This window comes from Bacillus rossius, chromosome 1, assembly GCF_032445375.1.
Source record: "Bacillus rossius redtenbacheri isolate Brsri chromosome 1, Brsri_v3, whole genome shotgun sequence".
In the NCBI taxonomy this organism is placed as follows: domain Eukaryota; kingdom Metazoa; phylum Arthropoda; class Insecta; order Phasmatodea; family Bacillidae; genus Bacillus; species Bacillus rossius.
The window spans coordinates 186,482,463-186,496,843 of record NC_086330.1 but is presented as its reverse complement, the minus strand read 5'-3'; the positions used below and the strand labels follow the sequence as shown (position 1 = coordinate 186,496,843).

The following is a 14,381-nucleotide window of genomic DNA, read 5'->3' as shown; positions in this document are numbered from 1 at the left end:
ACCCTCTCGTGGTTGTCTCAAGACCACAGCTAAGCCCAGTTGCCCCTGAAGGTAGGCTTATTGTTAGGCAGCCAAAGTTTTTAAAAAAATTTTTTTAGAGCTGCCTCCTGCTCGCTTCACCTAGAAAATCAGGAGCCACCTTCCTCTCCCACCGCCTTTCTGTTCCCTGAGGGCTGTTTAATTTCACTAGCGACTGGTCTTTCAAGAGAGTCACACTTTTGCCATTGGCCTGATTGTCTTTGGCTCGCGAAGCACCCGTGTGTGTTTCCCGCTCGATTTTGAGTTGTCCCGATATCGTATATAGAAAATGTAGTCTTGGTGGTTGAGGGAAGCTTTCCTTAAGAGAAACTCCTATTCCTTTGATTGTTAAAGTCTAGTTCGGGCTGGACATGCTTGTTCCGCGCTTCTCGTGAGTGTATCCACGTTTCGTGATGTTTTGACCTCTGGAATAACCCCACCTAAAGGGTGAGTGAGACTATATATTCTTTGCTTCCTCTTTGCGACCCTTGTTATTGTCACTTTTTTTTTTTTCTTTATTGGCTTGCCTTTACTGAGCACTGTCGACCGTTTGTTTACTGTGGGTTCTTGAAATGACCTCTCCAAAGTCTTCATGTTCCTCCTTCAAAATTCTGCTCAATGAGATTACTGGCTGTTACTGAAACCTTCAGCCCACTCCCAGAAGAACATCTTCACGGCGGAGGACTGGTTAAGTCCGTTTATTCTGCCACCAGCTGGCGACAAATAAGAATAGAAAATGTACTTTATATACTTTACTAGCTGCCTGACCCGGCTTCGCACGGCTATACTAATGGAAAAAAATTAAGCCACATCTCCCATTTACAGTAATGGTAAATAAAAATTCAGTGAAAATTTATTACAATGCTGTATAATGTACCGGAGAGAAAATGAATAGCACCGATGGTTTCCCGACTCGTGCACGCAACGTACAACTAATGTACCCGTACTTCGCTACGGCAGTCTAGAGGCAGATCACTCTTGCGCCGCTCATTATACATGCCCCTCCTTGTGGGTACATCACTGCAGCGCGATGCCTATTGCCATGGAGACGCAGAAGGCATGAACAATGCAAAATCCTGTTCTCATGCAGACAAAGTACCCACTTTTCATACAAAGTATTCGATGGTAGGCTTAACAAAGATAAATTGTGTGACATATTTATCATTGTGTGTTATTCTCTGTATTTATATTACGTGAAGAATATTTCCCTACACATTTTGGAAAACATTAAGTAAATTAGCCTTATCATTTATGGAGACCAGTGCTTCAGAATACGTGATTTTGGATATCATGAACATTTTTAGGAACGCATTGGTCATGCTAAGTGAGGGATTGGTGTACACGGAACACAAAGACTTCTTTTGGGTCCATGGCACTCTAGTGAAGTCAGATATATGGTGTGACCCTTATTTGAGTAAGACCCTTATGGTGAAAATGTTAAAATTATTTCCCCAGAATTATAGGTGTGCCCCATATGCAGGGGCGATCCTTCTATGCGTAAATATGGTACTCATAAATTTTTTAATCCTCACTCCACAGTTTGAATTAAATTTTCAGGAAGATGAACATAAAATTCATAGTTTTTGATCTCTAAATAGTTAACTGTAGGCCAGCATGACTTGAAGGGCAAGGATGACTGCAAGGTGACATGACTGTGACATGGGCCGGTGGGTTTTCTCTAGGTGTAGTCGTTTACCCCACCCATTCATTCCATCAATACTCCATTCTCATCTCTTCAACTTCCATTATCTCTATCAAGGTTGATATTGATTAGATGTTGAGCTTCATCCATTCCATTCACTCTGTGGCAGTGGAATCTCAAATGAAAATTTCCACAACAGAAAAAGGTCATGTGGTTTCAGTTTTCTTAGACAAAGCTTATATTTTTCTGCCAAATTCTTTGAGAGTATAAAAAAATATACATAAAAAAAATTTAGGGATGTTAAGTATTAAAACTACCTTTGTGACCTTAGCAGCATTACAATTTTTCCCTGAAAAAAAAAATGATTGTTATAAGCAAGCTATAGAAGTGTGTTAACAAAGCTGAAAAAAATTTGGAATCTCTGTTCATTGGCATAAATCACCATTCTTTTTTAGAACTTTGTCAAATTAAATGAAGCTTTAGTTAAATACTAGAGCCAAAATTGAAATTTTAACATCTACAAATACACCAAAGTTGTATTCTTCTGAACAGTATGTTAAATGAAATTATGTTTGTAACCCCAATATTTGCCAACCATAAAAGCTTAATAAGAAAATTTTACTTCAGACAAAAGTTTTAATATTTAGATGGCTCAGAGTAAGTTTAGATGAACTGACTTCAAAATATGTTATTTACTTGTAAACATTTGGTTTGAGTCTGTGTTGCCTCAGAAACCTGCAAAAGTTTTGATGTAAATAAATCAAAGGGGGTGTGTAATTTTCTCATTTTGAAACCAAGATTAGATTTTTAAGTTGTTTTGGGTGTGAAGAAACTTATGCTTCTGTATCAAGAAGGATAGGCATAAATGATTCTACTTTATTTTTATGTGTTACTTTCAGGTGATAATTTTTTTTTTTTGTTACAGTATAAAGTTTAATAAATGCTGGATATATTCATCGCGACTCATCAGTAAAAAAAATTATGTAATTCATCAATAAATAATAACCATATACCTACATAGCCCAGATACAGACACTGCGGCTGCAAGTGAACTTGTATTCCATAATATAGCTGTGTCTCAATGGTTACTGTGAAAGTGTGTTCCATTTGTCACTGTACATTTGATTTTGCTGTTCTTTCAGGCTATCATACGAGCATCAAACCTTCCAATGTCGATAATAATAGTGGGTGTTGGCAATGCTGATTTTATGGCAATGAATGAACTTGATGGTGACACGATCCCTCTGTCCCACAACAAGGTCGTGGCTGCTCGGGACATTGTGCAGTTCGTCCCTTTCAGGAATTTCCAGAGAATAACTGACCTAAAAATTGCTAAAGCATACCTGGCGAAAGAAGTGTTGGCTGAAATTCCAGACCAGATAGTGGGCTACATGAAGAGCAAAAACATAGTTCCCAAGTCAATGACATCCGGCTGACACACAAGTTAGTTCATATTGACTTTTTCGATGTGAAGCATAAGTGATCAGTGTTCACCTACTACTGATTCAGCTAATAACTACTGTGTCAGTTAATAACTGCAGTTCTATAATAATTTTGAAAATACTGAACGTACACACACACACACACACACATATATATATATATATATATATATATATATATATATATATATATATATATATATATATAGTCAAAAATTTAAATGTTTACATGTTTTTCACGAGTTGTATTGTTTTAAATCTAAATTTTTAATTACAATGTTTCTAAATAAAATATCTGTATTTCACTAAATATTCAAATAAGTGGAAATATTGATGCAATTTAAATCCAAATATGTAATAAGATATTTACAGTGTCTGTTTTCCCTATATACCTTTGTGGTATTGTCTGCAATAATTATTGATTTTGTTGTGGTGAATATTTTTTGCCTAGAAACATATTAGGTTTGTTTTACTTGCCATCTATTTTTTCTCCGTAGGATTTGTAAGAGTTTTTAGGAAAAGGAGTCACAAAGACTTGTAACTATAATTTGAAAGAAACTGCTTTGATAATATCTAATGTGTCACAAATAATGTCAGCTTAATGAACTAGGTTGTATTATGTGTTTTTACACATACTGTGAGTAAGGATATGTTTCATATAACCTAAAGTAATTAATTTAAATAAATAAAATGTATAGTATTTTATTCAAAAAACAGTATCTATACAAATATGATTGTAATTTTTACATGTAAGGTGATAAAGTAAGCAATCCATTTTCCTAAAATTAAAATATGCTAAACATCGTAAACAGCTCAGACGTGAATGATAGCTTGAAGCGCCGTGCTGATGACTTGCTCCCCGCAACGTTTCCTTGAGGGGAGGAGCCTCAGGAGCATGGCCTACTTCGTGAGTAAAACAACTAGTGGCCATATGGTTTTCGGCAGGTAAAGTGCAAAAGAACGCCCTAAGATTTGAGAAAGGTGAAAAGAAAGGGGGAGTATAACAAACTTATTGTGTTGTTATAAATGTCGAGGTTGTATTGCTGTTGTTTGTTGTGGCATGACATGACCTGAATTCACAAGTGAGTGCCTACTTTGGAAAATAATGAGAGATTGTGCTGCATTGAAAAATGAGTTATTAATTTTTATTATTCAGTTTGATGTCTTGTTTTTCCATTATTAGCTTACCATCAGCCAGTGATTTTTATTATTGTAGTACGTATCCATATTTTTTTTAGAAAACACTCAAGGGTAAATATATATTTTTTACTAAATGGGTTTTAATACAATCTTTTTTATTACTTGTTATGGCCTTTGCAGTTATGTGTTTTGATGAAGATTTATCTATTGTGGGTGCTGTTAAAAAAAAATTGTTCTTTCAGTGAAAACTCTGAACATTTTATTTTTTTGAAATAACCAATGCTATTAGGTGCAAATGGAATCAAAAGAATAACTAATAGCACATTGTCTATGGTGCAGAATATAATTATTTCATTAATTTTCAAGTAGCAGATTATAGTTATATGTTTTTCATTTCAGCTTTCTGTCAAAGCAAGCTTTTTTTTTCTCTATAATATTCTAATAATACTGCTGGAATAAGACTGAAGTAAATGTGTACTCTTTAAACACAATCTTTACATTACATATAAGAAGTTAAGTGAAACTTCAGAAATATAACAAGGAAATGTTTCTCTGGATAATTTAGTGCTAAGTTAAGAAGTTTAAGTATTGGAACCAAACTTTGCTAATCAATCAAAGTATTATTAGCATTAGTTTGATTGTTTTTACGTGTAGTAAATTATGAAAACAGGATGGTTAAGGAAATGTTCACTACCAGTGTAGAAATATTATTTAAAATTTGAATCAGTGAAGGTTGGAAAGTTAATTTTATTTGTTCACCTGAAAATATTTGTTGAATGGAGATGCCAGTGTCCAGTGTGGATGAAGTTATAGCACTAATGGTACATTGGAAACGTAAGTTGTGTCTGGCTGGTACCCGGTACCGTGCGCCAGTTGACTGTGCCAAATTATGTTTATAAAATTCTGTTAATGCAGCTTAATGTATAAACATTAATAAGAGAAGAATCTTCAAATTACACCAATCCCTCACTTAACGCGACTAATGCGTTCCTAAAAATGTTTGTGTTATTAAAAATCACATAGAGTGTTAACTCTATATAACGGCACTTAACGGACTGAGCATTTTTCGGCGTTATAGAGAGTGGTCGTTAAATGAAGTGAAATAAAAGATATAATTTTACCATTCTATAATAATATGTATTTACTAATATAGTACACATTTTACATGTCTATAAAACCATGATAGCATCGCATGATCAAGATCTTCATATGTATTGAGGTTTCTTTAATTTCTTAGCAGATTTTCCATCCTCCTCTGCTTGCAGAATTTTTTCTTTGTTTTTCCATATTGTAGACACGGTAGAGCGGCTAAATCCATAGCGTCTTCCAACTTCTTTGATCTTTTCTCCTGCCTCTATTGAGCGTATTAATAAAACTTTTTCGTTTATTCACCATACAGTTCGAAAGTCTGTAAGCAACTGCGATAATGATAACGTGTAAAAACTTGACAAAAGTCTAGTGACCGAGGTAAATATGTGCCAGTTCATCATATAAAAACAAAAGACAAAATTTCTTAGAATCTCCGGTACGTTTGTCTAAGTAAACACGTGCTAGATAATACAACGAAACAGCAAACAAAAGAACGTACACAGCTGCAGTTCTAATCAACTTCGGCAACTTAGAAACTACTGCTTAATGATTTATAATGCCGTATTGTTGTTGTTAAATAGAGTGAGCGTGACGCTATATAGAGTGTATTATTATATAGAAAACAAGGTAAACCAACCAAAGTCAAGTAATTTCCACGTTTTAAGGAGTTTGTCATTAAATCGAGTGACGTTATAAAGAGTTTACACTGTATTCTGAAGCATTATTCTCCATAAATAGCAAGGCTAATTTACTTAATGTTTCCAAAATGTGTAGAGAAATATTCTTTATGTAATATAAATGCGTAGAATAACACTCAATGATAAATGTGTCACACCCTTATCTTTATAAGCCTACCATAGAATACTTTGTATGACAAATATGACACCACTTAATGGGATATAGTTGGTTATGTACTTATATCAGTTGGCTAGTTGACTTGCCCGCCCGGGCGTGACTTTCAACTCAACTTCGCATACCTTTCCAAGAACATTCCAAACCATCCTTTACTGGCAGTGAAACTGATATTACTGACCACATATATACATTTTAATTATTCAGAAAGTAAAGTGTCTATTCATGTATCACTGCTTGGTTCACACCAACTGTCAGGCCCATGATTTTATTTTTTCATTGCACCATTCATGTAACAACCTTTTCCATGAGAATCATCTGTTCATTTATGTTCGAGTATCTAATGTCAAATATAATCCTTATGGTACAACCAACAGTGTCAGACTTATATAAACATTTGATAGAGTCCTTATTTCGTACGATTGTGCACACAGTTTACTAGCTTAAAACTAAAGTGCGACCTACATAAGTGTGGCTTTCGTGACATTCTGCATGCGGTAATGCTTCTAGTTTTGTCTCAAATACTTGAACACGATGCATTACACTCTCACTTGGAAGCAATGATTCCAAAATTATCCCAACTGCAGATGCTTGCGCACATACAGTAACCGGCATACGAACGGGCCAACGTGCTTGGTGTTTGTGTGTGCGAGTTCCCTGCCACTGACTAGACAGAAGTTCATCATGACCCGATCTGTTGCCGGGTGACAACGGTACTGCTGGGCGCCATACGCGTTGTAGTAAAAACATTTGGTCATATACACTCCATAGACGCAACTGAACTTGCCTTAGCTGATGTTTGTACAACAGCCGATAGCGTAGTCAGACCTGCGTGCGTATCTCTTCCCCCCTCGTATAGCTAATTGTATGCCACTGTACATTTGTTGTTTACCAAGTCGAAGGAGACATTGTGTTGTTGCGCCCGACCTTTATTTTTTTTTTTTGCCTGTGGCAATTTCGTGCTGACTGAAATTTACAGACGTGCTATTCAAGACTAGGGCAGTAAAATTAACATTGCACTAAATGAATTCGCGCAATTTGAAGTTGTGCTAAGTGTGGGATTGGTGTATTTACTACATACACACCAATAGTATAAAATAATAGTAATAATATTGGGTTCATGTCATCTTTTGTAAAACTTTTTGAAAATGTTATTGAGATCACATTTGTTTGTATGTAACACTTAAATTTATAATAGAAACATTTTTAATAACAGACTAAAGTTAGTTTATGCTACATAAGGCTTTTACAGAAAGTGATCAGTAGAGAGTAATCAGGTTAATACAATCACTGTTGGTTTTCCTGGTTGTTTTCAAACACTTGGGTAATATTCAAGTTTGTTACTTATTGATACTATTAAAAATTAAGTAAGAACTTGGAAGCATATGTTTAATAAATTACCAGATGGTTATGATGATGATTAACAATTATTTATAAAACTAGCTTATTTAAAATTAAGCAATGCTCTATGAAGTTGTAAAGCACCTAAAATAAATTTGAGCTTTTCTGATGGTTGGTTTTTCTCAATAGAAATGATGTTGGTGATAATGGAAACAGTGAACTTTCCTTGATCTTGTAATGAAAGAAAAAATACATGGTTTAAAAATAAATGCTGCATTAGGCTCTATATTAACAGTACAATATCAGCACCATTATATAATTATATAATACCACCATTTGCTACAAAAAATATTTGTTGCATTGGCATTTGTAATTTTTTTTTCCGCGGAAATTTTACGTATATTGTCTGTTACAACCAACTCACCCAACTGCGATACAGGGTTAGCTCAAAGTTCATAGAGTAGGGAATCGAGTCAACCTGGTTACAACCCAGTAGACTTTCTGAACGGGAGTAATTAATTACTGATAAATCTTTTTTAACAAACAGAGTAAAGGTTCTTTCTTAACCCGAATAACCTGGTTTTTTTTCGTGAATGCTACAGAAGGTCTGAATTGTAATGTTTTCATAAACATTTGTGATTGTGGTTCTGTTTGAAATTTTTTTGTGTCATGTATCTGAGCAAAACTTATTAAATGTGTGTTAAAATTGTAAAAGTTGATTTAACAAAAATATAATTTTTTGTCAGTTTTATTGTTTTTGTGAGAGCATTTGGGAAAGTGTAGGTAAACTAACTACGACTCAATTCTGATAGGAAAAATATTCCCGACTAAAGTGGGAAAAAGTGTGCCTTTTTTTAATTTTAATTCATACTGCAATTTTCTTTGAATTGTAATCTATTTATCATACAAAGCAAATGAGTTACAGTGATCTATCAAACCATATATTTTGTTTGATACATAATCTTACCTTGGTTCCTTTGAAAGCATATTTTTTGGTTGGTTATATAATTAACATGTGTGTATTTTGTATTTTTGTGTGTCCATTACTGTTTATGAAAAATACTAGGATTCAGTGATACAGTTTATCATAAAAATAATAGATACCATCGTAAAACTAGGTTTTCAAATAGTTCATGACTAGTGTACATTAGTCAAGTATACTTATCTGCATTCACTGAACAGATCTGTATTCTTGTAATTTTTCAAGTTATAGTGTGTAAAGATATAGTATTTGGCAATTTTATATCATATAGGGCCAAATTATACCACCAAACTTTCATTTGTGGGCTGGTGTTCCATATTCTGTATTCAGTTGTGATGCAGGCATTCTTTAAAAGCTTTTTATGGCCACTTGTAATGTAATGTGGGTGCAGGTAATATGTATTTAAGTAGTTATATATCCTAATATTGGACTTATTTATTAACTGTGATTTTTTTTAATTGCACGTGTGCCATATTTTTCATAGTACAGTACAGGGTTGATGTGTCTATGGAATGTCTCACAACAGCTGGACTGGTGTGTTGACAGTTCACATTGTGTGTTCACATTATCACTGTAAATGTGTTAGTTGAAAATTTTTAAATGTAATTATATTTTTTCAGTAATAGTATGGTACATTATAGAACATTTCTTTTTCATATGTGTGAGATAATGTTTTAAATTGTGGATCTTTGCTGATTCATCATTAAGTTATTGCCTTATTGTTTGAATTTAAATATTGATCTGGTGTGAGCACTGGAAATTTTTGTAGCATCACAAGTTAATTTTCTGGTTTTTGTAAGCATTCTTTACTTGATTTCTCCTGTTCTCAGTAAAAAACAATTTCCAGCGAGTCTGAACACAGTTGCACAATGTTTGATGTGTTAGCATTCCTATTATATGTGTTAAACTGTCTATATATATATATATTTTCTACATTTGCTTTTTTTTAATTTGGTTGTAATTGTAAGTTTTAGGAATTAGTGTCCATGCAAGTATGTTTTTTTTTCCATTGTGATTTGGGTATGTTCATTTGCTTCAGTGTACACTTTGTCTTTTCGTAGGGCCCTTTGTAAGCATTGTTCCCTTGCAACCTTCCCTGTTTATTTGCATCTTTGGAAAAATGCACTCATTTGTTCGTTCTTATTTTAATTTATGTTCCAATGACACACATAACCTGATATTAAATAATTTCTTCTTATGATATAAAAAGTCTAATTTTTTAGTGCTGTTTAGAAGTTAATGTTTTAATTGTTTGTCTTATTGAACTTCTAAATAATTTTAATGCAGTGGTAACAGCGGAAAAATGATAAATTATAAAGACTGTACCGAGATTTATAAAGTAATTTTTTTTTCCTCTAGTTGTTCAGCCACGACATTTATTATGTTGGAGCAAACAGTTCAGTTGAAAATCACCAAGAAAAATTTGGTAACAATGCAACATGGCGCATTGGCAAGACACTGGACTCAAGTTCCGAGGACCTGGGTTCGGATTCCGATGTGGTCACCTTGTTTCTAGGGTTTCCCAGAGTCTCTCCAAGCAACATCTGAGATGGGTACTTACTGTAGGTTGTGTTTGACACTTCCGTACATCCCTGCTTTCATGCGTAGTGTTGCTGTACATAAGTGTCTCTAATGAAATTTGTATTCACGAGGAAAGGAAAAAAGTTCAATTTAATAAAGCATAAGTATTGATATCAATCAAGAGCAAAGAAGGGGACTGTGTGTTTTATCGCATGAGCATCGCACATTTTATGCTGAAATCGAGTTTGAAAAGTAGGGGTGCAACTTTTATGCGAGAAAAACATTTTGGTTGAGGTTAAGTTATTCATAAAAACAAAACCTATTCATGGAAAAGAAGTTTTTTTTAAAATGTAGGGTATGCAAAAGCATGCCAAAGAATTTAAATTATTAAGTCATCCAACTTAAATGTATTATGTTAAACTTTAAATAGATAAACAAAAACAGTGACCAAAACATGAGCCGGAACTAAGATATAAATATTGTCGTAGTACACACTAACCACGAAAGAGTGTGGGCTATCAAATGTAGTTTACTCGGCACTGGACAGATTGCATACTTTGCTTGCAATTGGCGAGCTATCAATATCAATATCAATATTCGACTAACTATACAGTCATCAATGTAACCAAGCATGAATGATGCCAACTAGAGTGTGCTACATTTTTATAATCAATACACAGTGGCAATGAAAACAAACATATAAAGACTATAATGTTTTAAAACGTCTTTAAAAGAAAATTCACACATCAGACAAGTTTGCATTGCTGTTATTAAAATGATAAGCTGTAATATCCAAACAAAAATATATTTAAATTTCAAAATACATTTTTTTATAGGAAAAGAAGTTTATGGATAACATCTTACTTGGAAAAAAATAACGTATATCTTATTGAGGAAATGGCGGGACTGAAACATTTCACCATATTGGACGCGAAATTTTATTTTGCGGGTAAATATAAACGAGTTTTACTGTAATGTAATTACTGTATTTTCCCATTATAAGTACCAAACTGCCTGACAGCAACTTTAAAACTGATTGCTGTTTCACGGTGCTTCATCATGTCATATTTACTACCTACACAAAATGCTCGGAATCTTAAAAGTGGGATTAAAAACATCATGCAACATTTATGCGAGAAACATTTTTTTCCAAATTTTGATGCCCTTAAATAACGGTGCCAGGACTATGTGAGTGTGAAGAATATGCAATGAAACGTGGTGGTTTGTCCGTTAGTCCAAGGGCACTAAGCAGGAGCTCTCGAACACGACCATAGCTACGTCATTAATTTGTTTGTTCATGATTTTTGTCTTAACACTGCTAGATCCATTTATTTATAACATTTTCATGTAAATTTTTATTTTTGTTTTGTTATACATATTTGTTTACAAATTGATTTGTTATGTTTTGTGAGATGTTATATTTTTATGTCATATAGAGTTTATATTACTTGTTGTAGTAGCCATTTATTAAATAGGTTGAAATAAATTTTAAGTAAACACTGATTATTTTCCTACTTAGTGACAAAGAGATTTTAGAATGTAGTCATGTGGTTTTGTTAGAATAGCCAGTGGGGAAAAAAAAAGGTTTTTAAAGTATAATTATGTATTGTTTTATCTTTCTTGGCTATGTACATACATCAAAGCAAATAACTTTTCAAATGTGATTAAATAGAGTAGTTTTATATATATATATATATATATATTTGTGTGTGTGTGTGTGTGTGTGTGTGTGTGTGTGTGAAAGTTTCAGGTAAATTTTGGATTAAAAATTTGTTGCATTGGATCAGTTAGCTATGTTCAAGCATGCTTTTGTTAAAATCACTAATGTCATACATATGTATAGTGTTGTATATATTGCGTGCATAGTGGTTGATACAATTAGGCAGTTGGTACTGCGGGTGGCGGGCAGTGTGTATGTAATGGCGCCGTGAGTGATAGATTCGTAAACACTACATGGTGTCAGGTGTAAAATAATGGGTTATACGTCACATATCGCGATTTATTCTTTCCATTTACGGTTCTTTATGGGTACGAGATAAGTGCAATCAGCGGTTCAGAGTGGTGCTACGGTAATAGTGATATATTGCTGTCTTGTAAACGTGGACGAACTGGTCGTGAACACAATGGCGAGCGCGGCGCAGTTTCAAATTGTACCACCGGACAAGTTCGACTTTTGCACGCCGTTCGAGTGGCCGAAGTGGATAAAATGATTCAAAAGGTTTCGTTTGGCGTCCGACTTGCAAGCAAAGTCACAGGAAGCTCAAGTCAACATGTTATTGTACTGTATGGGTCCAGAAGCTGATGACATGATGGAAACATTCGCACTTCAGTAGGACCAGGCGGCCAATTATGATATAGTGAAAGGCCGACTCCACAGTTTCTTCTCGGTAAACAAAAATCTCGTTTACGAACGAGCCAAATTTTTCAAATGCAGACAAGAAGACAGTGAACCAGCTGACGTATTTATAAATGATGTGTTTAAACTTGCGGAAACGTGTGAATTACAGACCTTGAAAAATGAACTTATCACCACAGTGTTGGTCATCGGTGTAGCAGACGATAAGCTGTCCGAAACACTACAAATGGATAGCACACTAACCGCAGAACAGGCTGTTAAGCGAATAAGACAGGCAGAGACAGTGCGCCAGCAACAACAAACAGTGAGACCAACGGAGATGTCTATTGATGCCATACGGAGTACCAGAAAGTACCAACACCAGCCAAGGAAGCAGCTAGCAGTAGCACAGCCGGTACAGCAGAGGACGCAGACAAGTGATAGCCATCAACACAACAAAGAAGCCGCTTCAAACAGATGTTCGAAATGTGGTACCATCCCTTCACATCCATGGTTTAAGTGTCCGGCCGATAAAATCAAATGCCATAAATGCACAAAGAAAGGGCACTATGCACGGTGTTGCAGAAGTGTGGACATACAAGAGTTAGGCACAGCAGACATAGGCCTAAGTGAAACAGAGGGTGATTATTATTACATGGGGGAAATATCGGCCATGGAAATATGCTCAGATGCGTGGTTTATTCACGCAAAGGTGGGAAACACTGTGGTGAAGTTCAAGGTAGATACAGGGGCAGATGTAACGGTCATCGGACAAGAGTTAAGTGAAAAGTTAGGCCTAGTCGTCACAGGCATCAGCAAGAAGCTGTTTGGTGCTGGTAACCGGGCTATCGAAGTTGTTGGGGTAACTCAAACGGCTATGTGTATAGGCAAACAGTGCATTAAGCAGGAGATATTTGTGGTAGCAGGTCAGCAAGTACCGCTGCTAGGTAGACCAGCCTTACGATCCTTTAACATTGTCAAAGTTGGTGATGGTAGGATGCTAGAAGAAGTGCAGGGGAAACTTGGCTCACATAATACCAATGTTTTTATTAACAAGTTTCCAGAGATTTTCAGGGGGTTAGGGAGACTAAAAGAAGAGTATGACATTGTGCTAGAAAAATACTACAAACCATATGCAATTTCAGCCCCAAGAAGAGTAGCTTTGCCTCTTAAAGAGGTGGTCAGAAGTGAACTACAGAAAATGGTCCAAGAAGGTGTAATTTCACCAATCAGTTCCCCAACAGAATGGTGTGCACCGATGGTGGTAGTGCCTAAGAAGAACGGTGTGGTAATAATCTGCGTTGATTACACAGAACTTAACAGGTATGTTTGTCAGGAACGTCTCCAGTTACCTTCTGTGGATGAGTCATTGTCACAGCTAGGAGGAGCAAAGGTATTCACAAAACTTTATGCATCAAACGGGTTTTGGCAAGTGCCACTGAGTAAACACAGTGCAACCCTAACCACATTTTTGACACCATTTGGACGCTTCTATTTTAAGCGCTTACTATTTGGTATCAACTCGGGTCCAGAACATTACCAATGAAGGATGCAGGAAATACTAGAAGGGATGACGGGAGTTGTGAATCAAGCGGATGACATCCTCATCTATGGGGCCACGGTGGAGGAACATGATAAACGGGTAGACCTAGTGTTGGCAAAGTTGAAAGAGGAGGGTGTCACACTCAACAAAACAAAGTGTCAGTTCCGAGTGCTCACAGTGAAGTTCTTAAATCACATAATAGGCAATGGTGTTGTACAACCTGATGTGGAGAAAACCAAAGCGATAAGGAACATGCCAGAACCTACAAATGTCCATAAATTGCGTCGGTTCCTCGGCATGGCCAACTATCTGATGAAGTTTATCCCACATCTATCGAGCAAAATACAGCCACTAAAAGCATTACTCATTAAAGGCAATGTGTGGTTTTGGGGCCTAGCACAGAAGGAGGCATGGCAGACTGTCAGAGAAGAGCTAATGCAGCATCCTACACTCGCACTGTATAAGAGAGGTGCAGA

The 14,381-nt window shown here is 35.4% G+C and overlaps 1 protein-coding gene across 3 annotated transcripts in view; it reads left to right on the top strand.

The window, feature by feature from the left end:
- LOC134527148 (copine-8-like) overlaps window positions 1-12,363 on the top strand; it is a 204,109-nt gene extending 191,746 nt beyond the window's left edge. For all 3 annotated transcript variants that reach the window (XM_063359538.1, XM_063359539.1, XM_063359540.1), the window contains one exon: window positions 2,803-12,363. In XM_063359538.1, the coding sequence (XP_063215608.1) occupies window positions 2,803-3,096 (294 nt within the window). In that variant the 3' untranslated portion in view covers window positions 3,097-12,363. The remainder of the gene's footprint in view (window positions 1-2,802) is intronic.
- Window positions 12,364-14,381: the final 2,018 nt, after the last annotated feature.